This window comes from Cherax quadricarinatus, chromosome 27 (genome assembly GCF_038502225.1).
Source record: "Cherax quadricarinatus isolate ZL_2023a chromosome 27, ASM3850222v1, whole genome shotgun sequence".
Taxonomy (NCBI): domain Eukaryota; kingdom Metazoa; phylum Arthropoda; class Malacostraca; order Decapoda; family Parastacidae; genus Cherax; species Cherax quadricarinatus.
The window spans coordinates 12,225,425-12,248,432 of NC_091318.1; the positions used below are offsets into that span (position 1 = coordinate 12,225,425).

Below are 23,008 nucleotides of genomic sequence, written 5' to 3' on the forward strand. Positions count from 1 at the left end.
TCACTGTGGTGCTCATTTTCACCCTCGACTGCATGACCAGTATGTACCCTATTCCTCCCTCGCATTCCAACGCTTGTGTATGGTGCATAACTGTAGTTACCGAGGCATATTTTTGTGAAGAAGCTTTTTTTTATATATAAACATAACATTATCCAGGGTCATTTCGCAGTCAGCAGCCTATTGCACACTCGTTTCATAATGTCGTTTTATAGTTTGCAATCTTAAGATTTATTTTTTCTTACAGTAAGTCATATGATGGATATTATAGCTTGATAAAATATTGGGGATTGGTCTGAAGGAGTTGCTGGATAGCTTCATGTTAATGTACTTGGGTTATGAAGGTTGACTTTTGTATTTAGGAAAATGGCACTAAACAACGTAAGAAATTTTCATAAAAATCTGACTGTTCGTCATCAATAGGATGATGAGCAGTGGTCTTAATTAGTCCATCACTTGCTATTGACATCTTCCTTCTGGCTTCCTCTCTTACTGTCCAAATCTCTCTGCATCTGCCCTTCTGTCTTTCCCCAACTATCATTTTGTCAGCTCTTGTATACAGTACATTTCTGTTACCTTCTTGAATATTCTTTTATCAAACCATTTCATAACACATCTCAGACAAGGATTCCATATTGCAATGAAAGGGACCTAACTCATGCCAGCTGTCTGTGCACTCTGTTAGGTTTCAAGCACACTGGACAGCTGCAAGCTTCCACCACACTTACAATGTCTTGCTAAGTGACCTTTCTCCCTTAATGCAAAGAAAAGACATTGTACACATGAAAACAAAAAATTTTTATTGTTTACTCATTGGCCGTTTTCCATCAAGGTGGGGTAACCTGAAAAAGAAAAACTTTTACCTTCACTCTATCACTGTTTTGCCAGAAGCGCGCTTACACTATAGTTATAAAACTAGCATTAACACCCCTCCTTCATAGTGCATGCACTGTACTTCCCATCTCCAGGACTCAAGTCCGGTCAGCCAGTTTCCGTAAATCCCTTCATAAATACAGTGGACCCTCGCATACCGTTGGCATCACATAACGTTAAATCCGCATACTGATACATTTTATCACTAAAATTTTGCCTCGCATACCGCTAAAAAACTCGCTCAACGCTATTCGTCCGAGACGCTTCTAATGTGCGGCCTGAGCCAGCTTCACATGTTCCGCCGGTGGCATTGTTTACAAGCCAGCCTCCGCGGTAACATCCAAGCATACAATCGGAACATTTCGTATTATTACAGCGTTTTTGGTGATTTCATCTGCAAAATAAGTGACCATGGGGCCCCAAGAAAGCCTCTAGTGCTAACCCAGTGGTAAAAAGGTGAGAAATACTATCATACCACAGTCAGCTGCTGCTGCACCACGGTCAGCTGTTGCTTGACCAGTCAGCTGTTGCTGGATCAGTCAGCTGCTGTTGCACCTCGATCAGCTGTTGCTGGACCAGTCAGCTGTTGCTGGATCAGTCAGCTGCTTCTGCACCACGATCAGTTGTTGTTGGACCAGTCAGCTGTTGCTGAATCAGTCAGCTGCTGCTGCACCACGATCAGCTGTTGCTGGACCAGTCAGCTGTTGCTGGATCAGTCAGCTGCTGCTGCACCACGATCAGCTGTTGCTGGACCAGTCAGCTGTTGCTGGATCAGTTAACTGCTGCTGCACCACGATCAGCTGTTGCTGGATCAGTCAGCTGTTGCTGGATCAGTCAGCTGTTGCTGGACCAGTCAGCTGTTGCTGGATCAGTCAGCTGTTGCTGGATCAGTCAGCTGTTGCTGGATCAGTCAGCTGTTGCTGGACCAGTCAGCTGTTGCTGGATCAGTCAGCTGTTGCTGGACCAGTCAGCTGTTGCTGGATCAGCCAGCTGTTGCTGGATCAGCCAGCTGTTGCTGGATCAGCCAGCTGTTGCTGGATCAGCCAGCTGTTGCTGGATCAGCCAGCTGTTGCTGGATCAGCCAGCTGTTGCTGGACCAGCCAGCTGTTGCTGGACCAGTCAGCTGTTGCTGGATCAGTCAGCTGTTGCTGGATCAGTCAGCTGTTGCTGGATCAGTCAGCTGTTGCTGGGTCAGTCAGCTGTTGCTGGGTCAGTCAGCTGTTGCTGGATCAGTCAGCTGTTGCTGGACCAGTCAGCTGTTGCTGGATCAGTCAGCTGTTGCTGGACCAGTCAGCTGTTGCTGGATCAGTCAGCTGCTGTTGCACCATCAGCTGTTTCTGAACATGACTCGTCCCGAATCTGTCCCGAACCTGTCCGTCCAGCCTGAGCGCCTGCCTTGCCGTCATTGTTTACAAGCCAGGGTGGCCGGTTGCATGCATACATTCGATACATTTTGTATTATTCCATTATTTATAGTGCTTGTAACTGCTAAGTAAGCCACCATGGGCCCAAACAAAGCTTCTAGTGCCAACCCTGTGGTAAAAAGGTGATAAATACTATCGTACCACAGTCAGCTGCTGCTGCACCACGGTCAGCTGATAAATTGGACCAGTCACCTGTTGCTGCACCACAGCTGCTGCTGCACCACAGCTGCACCATGGTCACCTGTTGCTGCACCACAGCTGCTGCTGCACCATGGTCAGCTGCACCACTGCTGTTGTTGCTGCACCACCATCAGCTGTATTACTCGAAGATGTGGAGAGAGTGTTGTTGGTGTGGCTTAACGTGATACAATTACTGAGAAACGATTAACCCCGGAGGGTTAGCCACCCAGGATAACCCAAGAAAGTCAGTGCATCATCGAGGACTCTCTAACTTATTTCCATTGGGGTCCTTAATCTTGTCTCCCAGGATGCAACCCACACCAGTCGACAAACACCCAGGTGAACAGGGAAAAACGCCTGGAACTAGTGCTCATATTGGTGAATTTAAAGCCAGCAAAGGTTGGTTTGAGAGATTTAAGAATCTTAGTGGCATACACAGTGTGATAAGGCCTGTTCTGGAAGAAAATGCCAAACAGGACCTACAGTACTCAGGAGGAAAAGGCACTCCCAGGACACACTGTCTCATCAGTCATTGCTGCATCTTCAATAAAGGTAAGTGTCATTTATTCTTCATTTAGTAGAGTAGTACATGCACAATATATACTGTGCATGTACTACTCTACTATTGTGCATGTATCCTTCTCTTTGTGTGTAGGAAAATGTATATTTCATGTGGTAAAAAAAAATTTTTTTTCATACTTTTGGGTGTCTTGCACGGATTAATTTGATTTCCATTATTTCTTATGGGGAAAATTCATTCGCATAACGATAATTTCGCATAACAATGAGCTCTCATGAACGGATTAATATCGTTATGCGGGGTTCCACTGTATTACCCTGCTCACACTCCAACAGCACGTCAAGTCTTAAAAATCATTTGTCTCCATTCGCTCCTATCTAACATGCTCATGCATGCTTGCTGTAAGTCCAAGCCCCTTGCACACAAAACCTCCTTTACCCCCTCCCACCAACTTTTCCTAGGCTGACCTCTACCCTGCCTTCCCTCCACTACAGATTTCTACACTCTTGAAGTCGTTCTATTTTGTTCCAACCTCTCTACATGTTCAAATGATCTCAACAACCCCTCCTCAACCCCCTGGATAAATACTTTTGGTAATCCTGCACTTCCTCCTAATTTCCAAACTACAAATTCTCTGCATTATATTCATACCACTCACTGCCCTCAGATATGACATCTCCACTGCCTCCTGCCTTCTTGTTGCAACATTCCCCACCTATGCTTGCAACCCATATAAGAGCATTGGCATAACTATACTCTCATACATTCTCCTTTTTACTTCCATGGACAAAGTTCTTTGTCTTCACAGACTCCTCAGTGCTCCACTCACCTTCCTCTCATCAGTTCTGTGATTCACCTCATCTTTCATAGTCCCATCTGCTGACACGTCCACTCCTAAATATCTGAATACATTCATAGTAGCTATAACTAAATAATGATCTGATGTATCACTTTTCACCGCTTTCAATAACCTACCTCCTATTCCATACATTTGCAGCATTTGCCACATTGCCCCCTATCCACCTTGCCATATACCTTTTCCAAATCCATAAATGCCACAAAAACCTCTTTACCCTTATCTAAATTACTGTTAACCTATATGTTTCACTGTAAACACTTGGTCTACACACCCCCTACCCTTCTTAAAGCCTCCTTGTTCATCTGCTATCCTACTCTCCATCTTACTCTTAATTCTTTCAATAACAACTACCGTACACTTTACCAGGTATACTCAACAGACTTATTCTCCTATAATTTTTGCATGCTCTTTTGTCCTCTTTGCCTTTATACAAAGGAACTATGCATGCTCTCTGCCAATCCCTAGGTACCTTACCCTCTTCCATACATTTATTAACCCTTTGACTATCGAGACCCCTACTCACAAACTTGCTTTCGGTGTTGAATTAAAAAAAAAAAAATTCTTATGAAATGATAGAGAATCTTTTCCTGGTGGTAATGACATCAAAAATACGAAATTTGATTGAAAACTTACGGAATTACGCTCTCACAAAGTTAATCTTGGCGATGTTTACACATTGGCAATTTTGCCCACTTTGAGCCCTATTTTTGGGCAATTCCATTGTTCCAGTCAACCAAACTCTCAGCGATTTCTTTAAAACTCCATTTGTTCTATCGATTGAGTACAAGAAACCGCCCTTTACCAATTTCAACTATCCAATAAAGTGGTCAGAAATTGACAATTTGGCCAATTTCACACAAATTAAAAACAGTGCCAATTTCAAAATAGGGTCCAGAATGAACATTGCAGATATTCCTGGCACTAAAATAACATTTTCTCAGTTCAACAGTCATGTCTCCAGGCCCCTCTTATATTACTCTTGCTTTCTATTTTGAATTTTTATTCATACAAAAAATACAAGATGCAGACTGCTGCATTATTGTAATAATTGTGTAAATAATGTCAATCCATTTGTGACTGCGTATTAGAATGGGTAGTTGAACACTTATTGGACAATGATGTCGTTTGTTTACTCATGAACATCGGCAAAATTCAAACATTTCCGCTAATTTGAGCTCAATTTCAAGGTCCTTTTCATAGTGAAACCAATCAAAATCATCTCCATTTCTGTAATATGTCTTGCATTCTGTCAAATGATACCAAGAAAACGAGAATACAGTGGACCCCCACCTTATGAACGCATCGCGTTATGTTAAATCCGCCATACGAAGCATTTGAACACAAAAATTTTGCCTCGCCTCATGATATAAAACTCACCTTACGTGAATCGTCCAGGACACGTCCCACGTGTGGCCTCAGCGCCAGTGTTTACAAGCCAGCCAGTGCAGTCGCATCTACGCATACATTCGGTACATTTCACATTATCCCAGTGTTTTTAGTGCTTGTAACTGCAAAATAAGTCACCATGGACACCAAGAAAGCTTCTAGTGCCTTCCCTGTGGTAAAAAGGGCAAGAATTAGTATGGAATTGAAAAGAGAGATTAAGGAAATGTGTGCAAAGTGGGTTGAACTGCAAACCTTTACAGATGAAAATCACCCTGACACAGCTACTGCAAGCCGTGTTGGCAACCTGTACAATGACAGTGTTATGGCCCATTTTAGGAAAGTCTTAAAGGAACGGGAGGTACAGAGCTCTATGGACAGATTTGTGCAACAGAGGTCCATTGACTCAAGCTAGTCCTAGTGACATTAAAAGAAGAAGGGAAGTAACCCCAGAAAAGGACTTGATACCTTAAGTCCTAATGGAAGGGGATTCCCCTTCTAAACAATAAGTTTGACACTCTCCTCTCCTCCCATCCCATCAATCATCACCAGATATTCATTAACCCTTCGAGGGTCGACAGGCCCTCTCCGAGACTTGTTCTCAGGGTCGGCCAAATTTAAAAAAAAAAAAATATTTTTTCTTATGAAAATATAGAGAATCTTTTCCCAATCATAATGACACCAAAAGTATGAAATTTGATGGAAAACTTATGAAATTATGCTCTCGTGAAGTTAGCGGTCTCGACGATGTTCACGCATCGGCGATTTTGCCCACTTTGAGCCCTATTTTCGGCCAATTCCAATGTACTAGTCGACAAAAATCATAACTATTTCACTAGAACTCCATTTTTTCTATCGAACGAGTACAAGAAACAACCCATTTACAGATTTCAACTATCCAATAAAGTGGTCAGAATTTAGCAATTTTGCCAATTTCTGAATAGGGTCCAGAATAAAAAAAAAAGACATTCCTGGCACTAAAATAACAAGTTCTCTGTTCGTTAGTCACATCCCCAGGCCCCTTTTATATTTCTTTGGCTTTCCACTTTCAATTTTTATTCTTACAAAAAATATAAGATGTACAGTGGTCCCTCGTTTTTCGTAATTAATCCGTTCCTGGAGGTGCTACTATTATCGAAATCTACGATTTTCGAATATTTTCCCCATAAGAAATAATGTAAATACAATTTATCCGTTCCTGACACCCAGAAGTATCAACAACAATTTTTTTTTACCTTAAAGATAGATTTACATGCACAAAAGAATGAACATTCAACATGACAGTTACCTTTATTGAAGGCTGTTGTTGATGAATGGAAGACAGGGAGGAGGAGAGAGGGAAGAGAGGTTATTGTTTGGAAGGGGAATCCCCCTCCATGAGGAGGATAGGTTGGATAAATACATGAGTGAGAGGGGTTGGATTTGAATGGGACTTGCATATCAGAGAACATAAGAACATAAGAAAGGAGGAACACTGCAGCAGGCCTGTTGGCCCATACTAGGCAGGTCCTTTACAATTCATCCCACTAACAAAACATTTGCCCAACCAGATTTTCAATGCTACCCAAGAAATAAGCTTTGGTAACTATCCACTCATCTGCAAGTCCCACTCAAATCCAACCCCTCTCACTCATGATGAAGATTAAGACACTTATGCAGCATATGGGAATCTTTATTCAGGAAACGTTTCGCCACACAGTGGCTTCATCAGTCCAATACAAAGAGGAAGGCGTAAGGAGAGGAGGAGAATGAGGTAATCAGTCCCTCAACCTGGAGTCGATGTGTTCAGTCCATCAATCTTGTAGAATGTACAGCATAGGGCCGTAGACGTGGCTTATATACTGTAGTGAGGTGACGTGAAGCAGATGGAGGCGTGGTCATAGTGGTACCATCCACTAGTCGAAGTAGGTCTTCGTCCAAAGGTTGAACAAGTGTTGAAGAATTCTTTGTAACAAGACCCCATGATGCTGCCGTGTCTGACAGTTGTGATGAATGGTTTGAAAAACCGACAAGTTGAAGATTAAGACACTTATGCAGCATATGGGAATCTTTATTCAGGAAACGTTTCGCCACACAGTGGCTTCATCAGTCCAATACAAAGAGGAAGGCGTAAGGAGAGGAGGAGAATGAGGTAATCAGTCCCTCAACCTGGAGTCGATGTGTTCAGTCCATCAATCTTGTAGAATGTACAGCATAGGGCCGTAGACGTCGCTTATATACTGTAGTGAGGTGACGTGAAGCAGATGGAGGCGTGGTCATAGTGGTACCATCCACTAGTCGAAGTAGGTCTTCGTCCAAAGGTTGAACAAGTGTTGAAGAATTCTTTGTAACAAGACCCCATGATGCTGCCGTGTCTGACAGTTGTGATGAATGGTTTGAAAAACCGACAAGTTGAAGATTAAGACACTTATGCAGCATATGGGAATCTTTATTCAGGAAACGTTTCGCCACACAGTGGCTTCATCAGTCCAATACAAAGAGGAAGGCGTAAGGAGAGGAGGAGAATGAGGTAATCAGTCCCTCAACCTGGAGTCGATGTGTTCAGTCCATCAATCTTGTAGAATGTACAGCATAGGGCCGTAGACGTGGCTTATATACTGTAGTGAGGTGACGTGAAGCAGATGGAGGCGTGGTCATAGTGGTACCATCCACTAGTCGAAGTAGGTCTTCGTCCAAAGGTTGAACAAGTGTTGAAGAATTCTTTGTAACAAGACCCCATGATGCTGCCGTGTCTGACAGTTGTGATGAATGCTTTGAAAAACCGACAAGTTGAAGATTAAGACACTTATGCAGCATATGGGAATTTTTATTCAGGAAACGTTTCGCCACATAGTGGCTTCATCAGTCCAATACAAAGAGGAAGGCGTAAGGAGAGGAGGAGAATGAGGTAATCAGTCCCTCAACCTGGAGTCGATGTGTTCAGTCCATCAATCTTGTAGAATGTACAGCATAGGGCCGTAGACGTGGCTTATATACTGTAGTGAGGTGACGTGAAGCAGATGGAGGCGTGGTCATAGTGGTACCATCCACTAGTCGAAGTAGGTCTTCGTCCAAAGGTTGAACAAGTGTTGAAGAATTCTTTGTAACAAGACCCCATGATGCTGCCGTGTCTGACAGTTGTGATGAATGGTTTGAAAAACCGACAAGTTGAAGATTAAGACACTTATGCAGCATATGGGAATCTTTATTCAGGAAACGTTTCGCCACACAGTGGCTTCATCAGTCCAATACAAAGAGGAAGGCGTAAGGAGAGGAGGAGAATGAGGTAATCAGTCCCTCAACCTGGAGTCGATGTGTTCAGTCCATCAATCTTGTAGAATGTACAGCATAGGGCCGTAGACGTGGCTTATATACTGTAGTGAGGTGACGTGAAGCAGATGGAGGCGTGGTCATAGTGGTACCATCCACTAGTCGAAGTAGGTCTTCGTCCAAAGGTTGAACAAGTGTTGAAGAATTCTTTGTAACAAGACCCCATGATGCTGCCGTGTCTGACAGTTGTGATGAATGGTTTGAAAAACCTTACGCCTTCCTCTTTGTATTGGACTGATGAAGCCACTGTGTGGCGAAACGTTTCCTGAATAAAGATTCCCATATGCTGCATAAGTGTCTTAATCTTCAACTTGTCGGTTTTTCAAACCATTCATCACAACTGTCAGACACGGCAGCATCATGGGGTCTTGTTACAAAGAATTCTTCAACACTTGTTCAACCTTTGGACGAAGACCTACTTCGACTAGTGGATGGTACCACTATGACCACGCCTCCATCTGCTTCACGTCACCTCACTACAGTATATAAGCCACGTCTACGGCCCTATGCTGTACATTCTACAAGATTGATGGACTGAACACATCGACTCCAGGTTGAGGGACTGATTACCTCATTCTCCTCCTCTCCTTACGCCTTCCTCTTTGTATTGGACTGATGAAGCCACTGTGTGGCGAAACGTTTCCTGAATAAAGATTCCCATATGCTGCATAAGTGTCTTAATCTTCAACTTGTCGGTTTTTCAAACCATTCATCACAACTGTCAGACACGGCAGCATCATGGGGTCTTGTTACAAAGAATTCTTCAACACTTGTTCAACCTTTGGACGAAGACCTACTTCGACTAGTGGATGGTACCACTATGACCACGCCTCCATCTGCTTCACGTCACCTCACTACAGTATATAAGCGACGTCTACGGCCCTATGCTGTACATTCTACAAGATTGATGGACTGAACACATCGACTCCAGGTTGAGGGACTGATTACCTCATTCTCCTCCTCTCCTTACGCCTTCCTCTTTGTATTGGACTGATGAAGCCACTGTGTGGCGAAACGTTTCCTGAATAAAGATTCCCATATGCTGCATAAGTGTCTTAATCTTCAACTTGTCGGTTTTTCAAACCATTCATCACACCCTCTCACTCATATATTTATCCAACCTAAATTTGAAACTACCCAAAGTCCTAGCCTCAATAACATAAGAACCAGTATTACAACTACTATTACAACTATTACCACTATTACAACTGCTACCACCATCACTACCACCATCACTACCACCATCACTACCACCCTCTACCACCATCAACCACTATCACAACTGCTTCCACTCTACCATCACCACCTTCATATTTTTCTACAAACTTTTTCTTAAATTATATGTGTTTCTCACATTCTTTACCAAAGGGCTGGCACTAGAAGCTTTCTTTGGAGCCATGGTGATCTATTTAGCAGTTGCAAACACTAAAACGAATGTAATACAGTGGACCCCCGCATAACGATATTAAGGGGGCTACAGGGCAAATTTCGTAACTCGTTTATTTACCGTCCGATTTTCTCCAGTTTTGGTGCACAAGACAAAGTGTTCTCACTCTTTCTTGAAAATATTTATAAAAAATATACCTCAAACAACAACTGAGAAAAGACTGATTTACTGAAAATGCCCTTGATGTTGATGTAACTCTTATATGCGGCTACGTAAGGTGGTTTGGACACTTGGTGCCGAGAGAACAATGCTAATACTAATTCGGACCGTAAGATTTCCCTCTAAATACCTTATCGTTATTTCACAAAAAAATAAAGTTTGTTAGTATCTGGAATATGGCAAAAAAATCTGCCCTTTACTCCCACATAACTCCCGAAGTATTTGGAATATTTCCAAAAATTCTACGGTCAAAATAAGAGAAATCATTATTCTACAATATCTGTGAATATTATTCCATTTAATTAAGTAATAAAGGACCCACATCAAATTATAGGTGAATAAGTTACTTCCGAGATATCGGCCGGGAACGCCGGCCGGCCCCCGTCTCAAAAAAAAAAAAAAAAATTTTTCGCGAAAATCGCGTTTGTTTGGGTGTATTTCTTAGTAAACTGATGTTCTAGTGCAGTTAGCCTCTAAACACCGTTTTCTCTTACTCAGAGACGACAGGGTGACCAGTTACACTTTTATATCGAAATATTCCCGATAATCTCTGGGCCATATTATGGCCTATTTTATTCAGTCTAGAGTATATAACATGTTTGTATGTTATTTAGAGTGTTTATTATATCATATTAGATCAATTCTGATAGACAAATAAGCCGTAGAGTTGATATATAAGCTGATATAAGCGAAATAATGGGTGATTCCTGGCTGGCACCTCGGGAGCAGGAACACTGCTGAGCGTTCCCGTCTGGTTCCCGGTAGTCACTAAGTCTGCCGATAAGCTCCACCTACTGTTTTATGATGCCAAATAGTCAGTTATTATATTAGAAAGAATAATGCAAGAAAAGGCGATAAAAAACAAGAAAATAACTCCAAAAAATATATAGGCCGTGAGCAGACTCGGTACCAACATCGCCGTCACCATACCTGATATAAATGACTATAATTTCTTGTAGAAACGTCGTAGAACATTCATTCTGGTACCATTGTGTTGCCAAAGAGTTGAGCTATTTTTCAGTATATATAACTCAATTTCCATATTTTTTCGATTTTTCGGTGAGCGCGCGCGGAAAATTGCCCGCCTCCCCCCTTAATCCATTCATGAGAGCTCATTGTTATGCGAAATTATCGTTATGCGAATGAATTTTCCTCATAAGAAATAATGGAAATCAAATTAATCCGTGCAAAACACCCAAAAGTATGAAAAAAAAAAATTTTACCACATGAAATATACATTTTCCTACACAAAGAGAAGGATACATGCACAATAGTAGAGTAGTACATGCACAGTATATATTGTGCATGTACTACTCTACTAAATGAAGAATAAATGACACTTACCTTTATTGATGATGCAGCAATGACTGATGAGACAGTGTGTCCTGGGAGTGCCTTTTCCTCCTGAGGACTGTAGGTCCTGTTTGGCATTTTCTTCCAGAACAGGCCTTATCACACTGTGTATGCCACTACGATTCTTAAATCTCTCAAACCAACCTTTGCTGGCTTTAAATTCACCAATATGAGCACTAGTTCCAGGTGTTTTTCCCTGTTCACCTGGGTGTTAGTCGACTGGTGTGGGTTGCATTCTGGGAGACAAGATTAAGGACCCCAATGGAAATAAGTTAGAGAGTCCTCAATGATGCACTGACTTTCTTGGGTTATCCTGGGTGGCTAACCCTCCGGGGTTAATCGTTTCTCGGTAATTGTTTCACGTTAAGCCACACCAACAACACTCTATCCACATCTTCAAGTAATACAGCTGATGGTGGTGCAGCTGACCATGGTGCAGCAGCAGCTGTGGTGCAGCAACAGCTGACCATGGTGCAGCTGTGGTGCAGCAACAGGTGACTGGTCCAATTTATCAGCTGACCGTGGTGCAGCAGCAGCTGACTGTGGTACGATAGTATTTATCACCCTTTTTACCACAGGGTTGGCACTAGAAGCTTTCTTTGGGCCCATGGTGGCTTATTTAGCAGTTACAAGCACTATAAATAATGGAATAATACAAAATGTATCGAATGTATGCATGCAACCGGCCACCCTGGCTTGTAAACAATGACGGCAAGGCAGGCGCTCAGGCTGGACAGACAGGTTCGGGACAGATTCGGGACGAGTCATGTTCAGAAACAGCTGATGGTGCAACAGCAGCTGACCGTGGTGCAGCAGCAGCTGACTGATCCAGCAACAGCTGACTGGTCCAGCAACAGCTGACTGATCCAGCAACAGCTGACTGATCCAGCAACAGCTGACTGGTCCAGCAACAGCTGACTGGTCCAGCAACAGCTGACTGGTCCAGCAACAGCTGACTGGTCCAGCAACAGCTGACTGGTCCAGCAACAGCTGACTGGTCCAGCAAGAGCTGACTGATCCAGCAACAGCTGACTGATCCAGCAACAGCTGACTGATCCAGCAACAGCTGACTGATCCAGCAACAGCTGACTGATCCAGCAACAGCTGACTGATCCAGCAACAGCTGACTGATCCAGCAACAGCTGACTGATCCAGCAACAGCTGACTGGTCCAGCAACAGCTGACTGGTCCAGCAACAGCTGACTGGTCCAGCAACAGCTGACTGGTCCAGCAACAGCTGACTGGTCCAGCAACAGCTGACTGATCCAGCAGCAGCTAACTGATCCAGCAACAGCTGACTGGTCCAGCAACAGCTGACTGGTCCAGCAACAGCTGATCGTGTTACAGCAGCAGCTGACTGATCCAGCAACAGCTGACTGGTCCAGCAACAGCTGACTGGTCCAGCAACAGCTGACTGGTCCAGCAACAGCTGACTGGTCCAGCAACAGCTGATCGTGGTGCAGCAGCAGCTGACTGATTCAGCAACAGCTGACTGGTCCAACAACAGCTGATCGTGGTGCAGAAGCAGCTGACTGATCCAGCAACAGCTGATCGAGGTGCAACAGCAGCTGACTGATCCAGCAACAGCTGACTGGTCAAACAACAGCTGACTTTGGTGCAGCAGCAGCTGACTGTGGTATGATAGTATTTCTCACCCTTTTTACCACTGGGTTAGCACTAGAGGCTTTCTTGGGTCCCATGGTCACTTATTTTGCAGATGAAATCACCAAAAACGCTGTAATAATACGAAATGTTCCGATTGTATGCTTGGATGTTACTGCGGAGGCTGGCTTGTAAACAATGCTACCGGCGGAACATGTGAAGCTGGCTCAGGCCGCACATTAGAAGCGTCTCGGACGAATAGCGTTGAGCGAGTTTTTTGGCGATATGGGAGGCAAAATTTTAGTGATAAAATGTATCGGTATGCGGATTTAACGTTATGTGATGCCAACGGCATGCGAGGGTCCACTGTATTATGAAATGTATCGTATGAACTCGTGGGATCATCCTCACTCACTGATAGACAATGGCACACTGGCTGGGAAAGGAGTGTGAGGCGGCTCGGGGCTGTGTGTACCTGTCCCGGACGAGCTACTATTTGCCAGTCAATCTACAATTAGCGAGCCCATGTTTATATGAAAATATCCCTATGATTTCCGAAATCTACGATTCTCGAGAACTACGATTATCGAGGGACCACTGTACTGTTATGCAGACTACCGCATTAGTGTAGAAATGGTATAAATAATATCAGCGCACTTGTGAAAGAATATTAGACTCACCAGTTGACATGTGTTGGACGCCTGTCATGATTTGTTTACTTTTGAACTTTGGTAAAAATCGAACATTTCTGCAGCTTTGAGCTCAATTTCAAGGTAGTTTTCATTGTAAAACCAGTCAAAATCATCTCAATTTTTGTAATATGTCTTCCATTCTATAAAATGAGACGAAGAAAACTAGAATACAACAATAAATATCATACGAAAATACAGTGCAAAGTCGCTGTTTTATTCCAAAAACACGGTCAAAGTTTTTTTTTTTCTCATTACGCACTGTGTGCTGCAGGATTTTTTTTATACTGTGCACACGAACCACATAGACCCATTCTTTCATATGTAGGCCTACCAGCTTTCTCTCGCTAGATTTGGGGGCGCTAGAATTTAGGCGTACTAGTACGTCAAAAACCCCTGCTCATAAGCCGTACTAGTACGTCCGAAACCCTCAAAGGATTAAAGGTAAGTGTCATATATTCTATTCTTAGTAGAGTAGTAATTGTGCATGTCTTCTTCGGTTTGTGTGTAATAAAATTAATATTTCATGTGGTAAAAAAATTTTTTTTTTCATGCTTTGGGGTGTCAGGAATGGATTAATTTGATTTCCATTATTTCTTATGGGGAAAATTAATTCGGCTAACGATAATTTCGGCTTACAATGAGCTCTCAGGAATGGATTAATATCGTAAGGTGGGGGTCCACTGTACATCCATAAGTACTATTTGAAAATACACCTCAAAGTCGGCTTTTTAATCCAAAAGCATGGGTGGAGTTTTTTTTTTTTCTCGTTATGCACTGCGTGCTGCAGGATTTATTTACTGACCACACAGACCCATTCTCTCACATGTGGGCCTACCAGCTTTCTCCTGCTTGATATGAAGCCGCTAGAATTTTGGAGTACAGTGGACCCTCGGCTAACGAACGCATCACGTAACGTTAAATCTGCCCAACGAAGGATTTGAGCGTAAAAATTTTGGCCTGGCTAACGATAAAAAACTCGCCCAATGTGATTTGTCCCAAACCTGTCCGTCCAGCCTGAGCGCCTCAGCTGTCCTGCCATCGTTGTTTACAGGCCGGTTTCATGCATACGTTAGATACATTTTGTATTATTCCATTGTTTATAGTGCTTGTACCTGCTAAATAAGCCACCATGAGTCCAAAGAAAGCTTCTGGTTCCAACCCTGTGGTAAAAAGGGTGAGAAATACTATTGTGCCACAGTCGGCTGCTACTGCACCACCGTCAGCTGTTGCTGCACTACCGTCAGCTGTACTACTCGAACATGTGGAGAGACTATTGTTGGTGTGGTTTAATGAGAAACAACCCCAGAGGGTTAGCCACCCGGGATAACCCAAGAAAGTCAGTGAGTCATCGAGGACTGTCTAACTTATTTCCATTGGGGTCCTTAATCTTGTCTCCCCTCCCCCCAGATGTGACCCACACCAGTCAACTAACACCCAGGTGAACAGGAAAAAATGCCTGAAACTAGTGCTCATATTGGTGAATTTAAGGCCAGCAAAGGTTGGTTTGAGAGATTAACCCTTTGAGGGTTTTGGTCGTACTAGTACGTCTTACGCGTAGGGGTTTTTGACGTACTAGTACTCATAAATTCTAGCGGCCTCAAATCTAGTGGGAGAAAGCTGGTAGGCCTTCATATGAAAGAATGGGTCTATGTGGTCAGTGTGCACAGTCTAAAAAAAATCCTGCAGCACACAGTGCATAATGAGAAAAAAAAACTTTGACCATTTTTTTTTAATAAATCAGCGACTTTGCAGTGTATTTTCGTATGGTATTTATTGTTGTATTCTAGTTTTCTTGGTCTCATTTTATAGAATGGAAGACATATCACAGAAATTGAGATGATTTTGACTGGTTTTACAATGAAAGGTGCCTTGAAATTGAGCTCAAAGTAGCAGAAATGTTCGATTTTTACCAAACTTCAAAAGTAAACAAATCGTGCCAAGCGTGCAATACACGTCAACTGGTGAGTCTAATATTCTTTCACAAGTGCACCAATAATATTTATACCATTTTTTACACTAATGCAGTAGTCTGCATAACAGTAAATCTTATATTTTTTGTGAAAATAAAAATTCAAAGTGGAAAGCAAAAGAATATAAGAGGGGCCTTGAGACGTGACTAATGACTAGAGGAAATGTCATTTTAGTGCCAGGAATGTCTTTCTTGTTTATTCTGGACCCTATTCGGAAATTGGCATCTTTTGAAATTTGTGTGAAATTGGCAAAATTGCTAAATTCTGACCACTGTACTGGATAGTTGAATTTCATAAATGGGTGGTTTCTTGCACCCATTCGATAGAAAAAATGGAGTTCTAGCGAAATATTCATGTTTTTTGTCGACTAGTACAGTGAAATTGGCCGAAAATGGGGCTCAAAGTGGGCAAAATCGCCGATGCGTAAACATCGCCGAGACCGCTAACTTTGCGAGAGCATAATTCCATAAGTTTTCTATCAAATTTCAAACTTTTGGTGTCTTTATGATCGGGCAGAGATTCTCTATCTTTTCATAAGAGAAAATAATTTTTTTTTTTTTTAAATTTGGCCGACCCTGAGAACGAGTTTCGGAGAGGGCCTGTCGACCCTCAAAGGGTTAAAGAATCGTAGTGGCATACACAGTAGGATAAGGCATGCGAAGCTGAAAAATTCCAACCCCAGCAAGTCTTCAATTGTGATGAAATAGGCCTGTTCTGGAAGAAAATGCCAAACAGGACCTACATTACTCAGGAGGAAAAGGCACTCCCAGGACACAAGCCTATGAAAGACAGGCTAACTTTCTTGTTTTGTTGTAATGCTAGTGGGGATTGCCAAGTGAAGCCTTTACTCATGTATCACTCTGAAAATCCCAGAGTGTTCAAGAAAAACAGTGTCTCATCACTCATCAGTACTCTTCAATAAAGGTAAGTATCATTTTAACGTTTATTTATATAGTTATTGTGCATGTCTCATGGTTTTCTTTGTAGGGAAATGTATATTTCATGAAAAATTTTTTTTTTTTTTTTAATATTTTTGGCTGTCTGGAACGGATTAATTGGATTTCCATTATTTCTTATGGGGAAAATTAATTCGGCTAACGATAATTTTGTCTAATGATGAGCTCTCAGGAACGGATTAATATCGTTAGCCGAGGGTCCAATGTATAAATACGTCAAAAACACTGGCTCATAAGATGTATATTATACGTCAGAAATAGTCAAAGGGTTAAATAAAAGCACTAACCACTCCAGAACTATATCCCCACCTACTTTTAACATTTCTATTTTTATCCCATCAATCCCAGCTGCCTTACCTCCTTTCGTTCTACCCACTGCCTCATGAACTTTCCCCATACTTGCAACTCGCTCCTCCTCACTCCTACCAGATGTTATTTCTCCTTGCCTTGTACACGAAATCACAGTGTCCCTATCTTCATCAACATTTAACAGTTCCTCAGAATATTCCCTCCATCTTCCTAATACCTCTAACTCTACATTTAATAACTTTCCTACTTTTAATTGTCAAATCCATTAGTTCCCTAGGCTTCCTCAACTTATTAATCTCACTCCAAACTTTTTCTTATTCTCAACAAAAATAATATATGAAAAATATTCAACTGGAGCCATTTAATTTTGTTAATTATGCTTGCTATTTTTAAATTTTTATTTTAAACATGCAATGTTAGCCTATTCATACAGTAAATTTTATTACACCTAAAATTTGCAAAGAATTCAATCAAAGGTGTTATTAAGTGCAGTTTCTTCTTGTTCCAGGAGGAGACTGCACATCTTGAGATTAACGTTGAGGGGAGGAACGAGGGAGGGGTAGAGGATGAACACTTAGTGAGAGGAGAGGGAAAACGACCAATTAAGCTAAAGTATTCTCACCAAGATTATCAGGTTATGAGACCCAAGCGACGTACACGTATAAGGAATCTTGACACTCGGGTGTACCTAGATAAACCACTATCATGCTCAGAATGTGGGGAACTATTTAATAATGAGCCATTGTATAAAATTCATTGTGTTAAAGCTCATGTAGAGCTCAGTGGTGTAAAATGTCCGCACTGCCCACTTGTGTTCGACAAAAAATACGATCTTGACTCACACCTTATTAATCACACCCCTATTAACCATGCCTGTGATAACTGTGCTGTTGGGTTCCCTACAGCAACACAATTAGTTAAACATTTGAAGGAATTTCATCCAGATACTGCTAATACATGTCCACGCTGTAATGCTACATTTATAAATGAAGAACAGCTACAATTTCACATGGAACAGAAGCATAAAAGAGGTAAAAGAAAAATGCTTAGTATTTGCCAAAGTGAAGTGCCACCTAACAGTGTTATATGTAAGGAGTGTGGTAAATTATGTAAAAATATGATAGCTTATCAAACTCACAAATACAATGAGCACATCCACTTGTTTCCTCATGAATGTAAGATCTGTTGTCGAAGGTTCACTAAATTAATATTTCTGGAGAGTCATTTAAAAACACACACTGATGGGTCATTTGAGTGTAAGAGATGTGGTGTTAAGTTTGGAACAGAATCTCATCTTGTTGATCACATGTATTATGTCCATGGGCAGAAGAAAGTTTTAATGTGTGATGAGTGTAATCGTTTCTTCAGCAGTCCAACTTCCTTAAAGACCCATAAGGAAATGGAACATAGAGAGAATTTGGACTGTACTGAGACTTGTAAAATTTGTGGAGAAAAATACCCTTCTAAGTTGGGCCTTAAGCGACATATGTTTACACACATCAGGGCTTACCAGTGTAGTTTTTGTTTAAGAAAATTAAGCTCTAAAGCCTCATTAGACATTCATATCAATATGGTTCATACTAAAGAGAATTCATTTCTGTGCCCTCACTGTAGTAAGGAGTTCTTTGCTAAACATTTACTTCAGATGCACATTAAACGGGTTCATAGCGATCGTAGTGACTACCAGTACCAGTGTAAGTTGTGTGGCAAAGTGTATCTCCAGGAGTGGGAACTGAAGCTACATCACAAGACACACACCAATGAACGAAACTTTAAGTGTGATGTTTGTGGTGAAGCTTTTTATACCCTGTCTCGCATGAGGTATCACAGAGCCACACATAAAACTACCCGCGATTCAGAATGCCCATTGTGTCCTCAAATGTTTAGAAGGGATGTTGACACAAAGAATCACTTAAGGAGGGTTCATAAGGTAGTGCACCCTGGTCAGTTTATGGATCTTTGCTCTCGTTATGGGTTAGAGAGAGCAATGGAGCTTTTGCATATGGAGGTCATAACAAACCAGGACAGTAGAGTTGTGACAGAGAAGGTATCCTATGAGATTAATGAAGGTGGCTCAGAAAATATAACACTTTACCGGGTTGAGGATGAACAGGAGCCACCAGTGCAGGTAATAATACCTGATGGTGTGAAGATGATGGTCCTTGAGAATACAGCCATAAATGTATCTAATACGTCAGAGAATCAGAATGAAAAAGTCACATACGTTTACGAGATGGACGAAGAAAACATTAAGAATGATGAACAGATCATTAGCATTATTAAAGTGGAAAACTATACAGATGAATAATCAGAAGCCTGCACTATGTAATGTTAAGACTAACATTGTATATAAAGGGACAGTTTGAAAAGTCATGATAATTTTCATACAATGACTTGAGTGTTTCTAACTTGCATTGACTGGTACTGTACTGATACTCTTAGTTAAAAACTTTATTTCTGAGAAATACTGGACTTAATTATCACTTACTAGTGTTCACCTTTACTTCACTGTGCATCATAGTGAGTGTACAAAGAACTACAGTATCTCCTTTACAGGAGTTGGATGCTGGCGATTATATTGCTGAAACAGAAGGCAGTAGAGATGAAGCGGCTCAGGAAAATCGACTTGGCCGGTCGGGAACAATGAAAACAAAGACGTGCATCTACTGCGAGAAAGAAGTTCCTATTATACAGCTAATTAGTCACTTGGATGGTCATGAACAACAACAACATCCATGTCCATTTTGCCAACACTCATTTTCTAGACTTGCTTTGTCTAGACATCTTCAGGAGCGACATCCAGGGTGTTTTATGTCGTGTGATGTATGCTCTTATAAGTTTATTGATTCTCATGTCTTTAACATTCATCAAGTATCCCACAAAACAGGGGAGTATTCCTGTAATGATTGTGGCATTAAATTTGGAACTGCTGATGAACTTTCTAATCATAGAAAGTTAGTTCATATTATAAAAAATGACGAGAAATATTCTTGTCCTGTGTGTGCAAAAACGTATGAACTTAGATCTAAATTTATAACACACATAGTGAAACTTCATAAAGGTCAAGTTCCAGTTGATGGTCTCATATGGGGCAGTAGGGGTTCATTGGTGTGCTGTACCTGCAAGAAAAAGTTCAAAAAAGCTTCCTTATTCCTAGCCCATGAAAAGACCCATTGGAATAATAGATTAATTTGCCAACATTGTAAAAACACTTACCCCTCTCTCACACTGTTGCAAGACCATGTACTCACTCATTATTTTGGTGATTATGTGTGTAATGAATGCTGTATTAAATTTACCTCCCTTCATCAACTAAATATGCATGGAAAGAAAGTACACCGGGTTAAAGTTAGTAATGTTTGTGAATATTGTAACAAAGAATTTAGTGAACAAGTCTATTTAATTTGCCATAGACGTAAAGAACACCCAGAATCTGAAGAGTGCCGCAAAGCCAAGTTCAGTTGTTCAGAATGTGGAATGAAATTCATGGTTAGAGGCAATCTTTCAAAACACCTTCGAATGCACGACAGAGAAAAAGTTGCCAAGCCATGTGCCTGTGATGTGTGTGGCAAAGTGCTCTCAAATAAATATTCACTTGCATCACATCAAAAAACTCATTCACGTGACACATCTTATAAATGCAAAGTTTGTGATAAAGCCTTTGTGTCAAAGTATACCCTCGTAGACCATGTAAGACGAATTCACGAAGAGGTAGGATGTGGTAGGGACAAGGTTTGTAAAGAATGTGGACGTACTTTCTTCACAAATTCAGAGCTCAAGTATCATATAAAAACTCACACTGGTGAAAGGCCTTACAGATGTGATATTTGTGGAGAAACTTACCTGTCTTCATCTTCTTTAAGATATCATATGCAGAAACATTCCAATGTCATGTTTGTTTGTCAGGATTGTCAAGCCAAGTTTAAAAACTATGTAGGGTGGAGTGCACACATGAAGCGCGTACATGGTGTTTCATGTGTAAAGGGCTACACTAAAGAGCATGGCATTTTAAAGGCTGTAATAGAAAAAGAGAATCCATCTCTATATATTGTTGCACAGGGTCATAATAGAGCAGTTGAAGCTGAGAATAAAGCTTCAAAGGAAATACTAATTAAGGATAATTTAAGTTCAGCAGAAGCTGTAGATTTGGAAGAGACTGTTAGCATACCAAAGAAGGACAGTAGCAATATCATTCATGTTTCATATGATGATCTCGCAAACCCTTTGGTACATACTGTTGATGCTAAAGAAGTTGGGTTGGGAAATTCCCAAATTAAGGAAGCACAAAGTTCAAATTCTGCCTTACCTGGAACCTCAGGAGTTGAGGCAAATTGCATTGATTCTGTTACTGAGTCAAATTATTCCCAGACTATAGTCAAGACAAAAGTGATGGTTCCTGAGGGATGGGAAGTGATATTAGCAACAGAGTGTCAAGAATCTCAAGATGTGTCTGAAGAATGGGAAGGGCCTCGAATGGCTGTCTCACAAGTTCCACAGACAAGTGAAGATCAACCAATGGTCTTGAGAAATGAATGGGATGGGGCACAGGGCATGGCACAGCTGGTTATATCAGAGGAAGGGGAGGAAACTCGTATTGTCATGACATCTTGGAAAGATTGTGTAGAATTCTAAGTGGATTCAGATCCAAGACAGTAAGCAGGGCTTGGAAGTTTGAGATCTTCCATTTGGGCTGTTTTCTTTTCCCTCTATTTTATTTATGTATATGACTAATTTTTTGTAAATTATGTATATTGTGCAGTAGTGCTGTATAACTTGAAATAAGGACAGGTTGTATGATTAACCCTTTGACTGTCAAAACCCCAAATCCTGAGGTGTCTCCTGGTGTCGCAAAATATTTGAAAAAAAAAAAATTGTATAAAATGATAGAGAACCTTTTCCCGATGGTAATGATATCAAAGGTACGAAATTTGATGGAAAACTTAAGGAATTACGCTCTCACGAAGTTAGCAACCTTGGCTGTATTTACAAATCGGCAATTTCGCCCACTTTGAGCCCTATTTTTGTCTAATTCCTTTGTTCCAGTCGACCAAACTCATAACTATTCTTTAGAACTCAATTTGTTCTATCGATTGAGTACAAGAAACTGCCCATTTACTGATTTCAGCTACCCAATAAAGTGGTCAGAAATTGGCAATTTGGCCAATTTCATGCAAATTAAAAAATATGCCAGTTTCAAAATAGGGTCCAAAATGAACAATGCAGACATTCCTGGCTATAAAATAACATTTTCTCTGTTCATCAGTTACATCTCCAGGCCCCTCAGATATTGCTCTTGCTTTGTATTTTGAATTTTTATTCAAACAAAAAATAAAATATTTACTGTTATGCAGACTACTACAATATTGTAATAATTGTATAAATAGCATTAATCCATTCATGACTGCATACTAGAATGGCTATTTGGATATTTATTGGACAATGACATCATTTGTTTACTCTTGAACATTGGCAAAAATCAAACATTTCCCTTACTTTGAACTCCATTTCAAGGTCCTATTCATTTTGAAACCAATCAAAATCACTTCTATTTCTATAATATGTTTTCCATTCTATCAAATGTGACTATGAAAATGAGAATATAACCATAAAAACTACAAAAATGCACCTCAAAGTCAGCGTTTTAATCCAAAAACACATTTGGAGTTTTTTTTCTCATTATGCACTGCATGCTGCAGGATTTTTTTATATGGTGCACACTAACCACACAGACTGATTCTCTCACATGTGGGCCTACCAGCTTTCTCCTGCTTGATTTGAAGCTGCTAGAATTTTTGAGTACAGGTACCATCCAACTTACGACCGAGTTCGGTTCCGACCAACCGGTCGTAAATCGAAATGGGCGTAAGTTGAACCTTACTACTGAATATCAACATCACATTTTTGTAATGACATTATTTTATTGTTTTATTTTGATATTTCATTTTTTACTTTACTTTTTATACTGTTAGTACTGT

The 23,008-nt window shown here is 41.1% G+C and overlaps 1 protein-coding gene across 1 annotated transcript in view; it reads left to right on the top strand.

Annotated features, from left to right (window-relative positions):
• The first annotated feature begins 16,324 nt into the window (after positions 1–16,324).
• LOC128691100 (zinc finger protein ZFP2) overlaps positions 16,325–23,008 on the top strand; it is a 30,192-nt gene continuing 23,508 nt past the window's right edge. Inside the window, exon 1 of the mRNA XM_070089010.1 lies at positions 16,325–18,064. Within this exon, the coding sequence (XP_069945111.1) occupies positions 18,020–18,064 (45 nt within the window). The 5' untranslated portion in view covers positions 16,325–18,019. The remainder of the gene's footprint in view (positions 18,065–23,008) is intronic.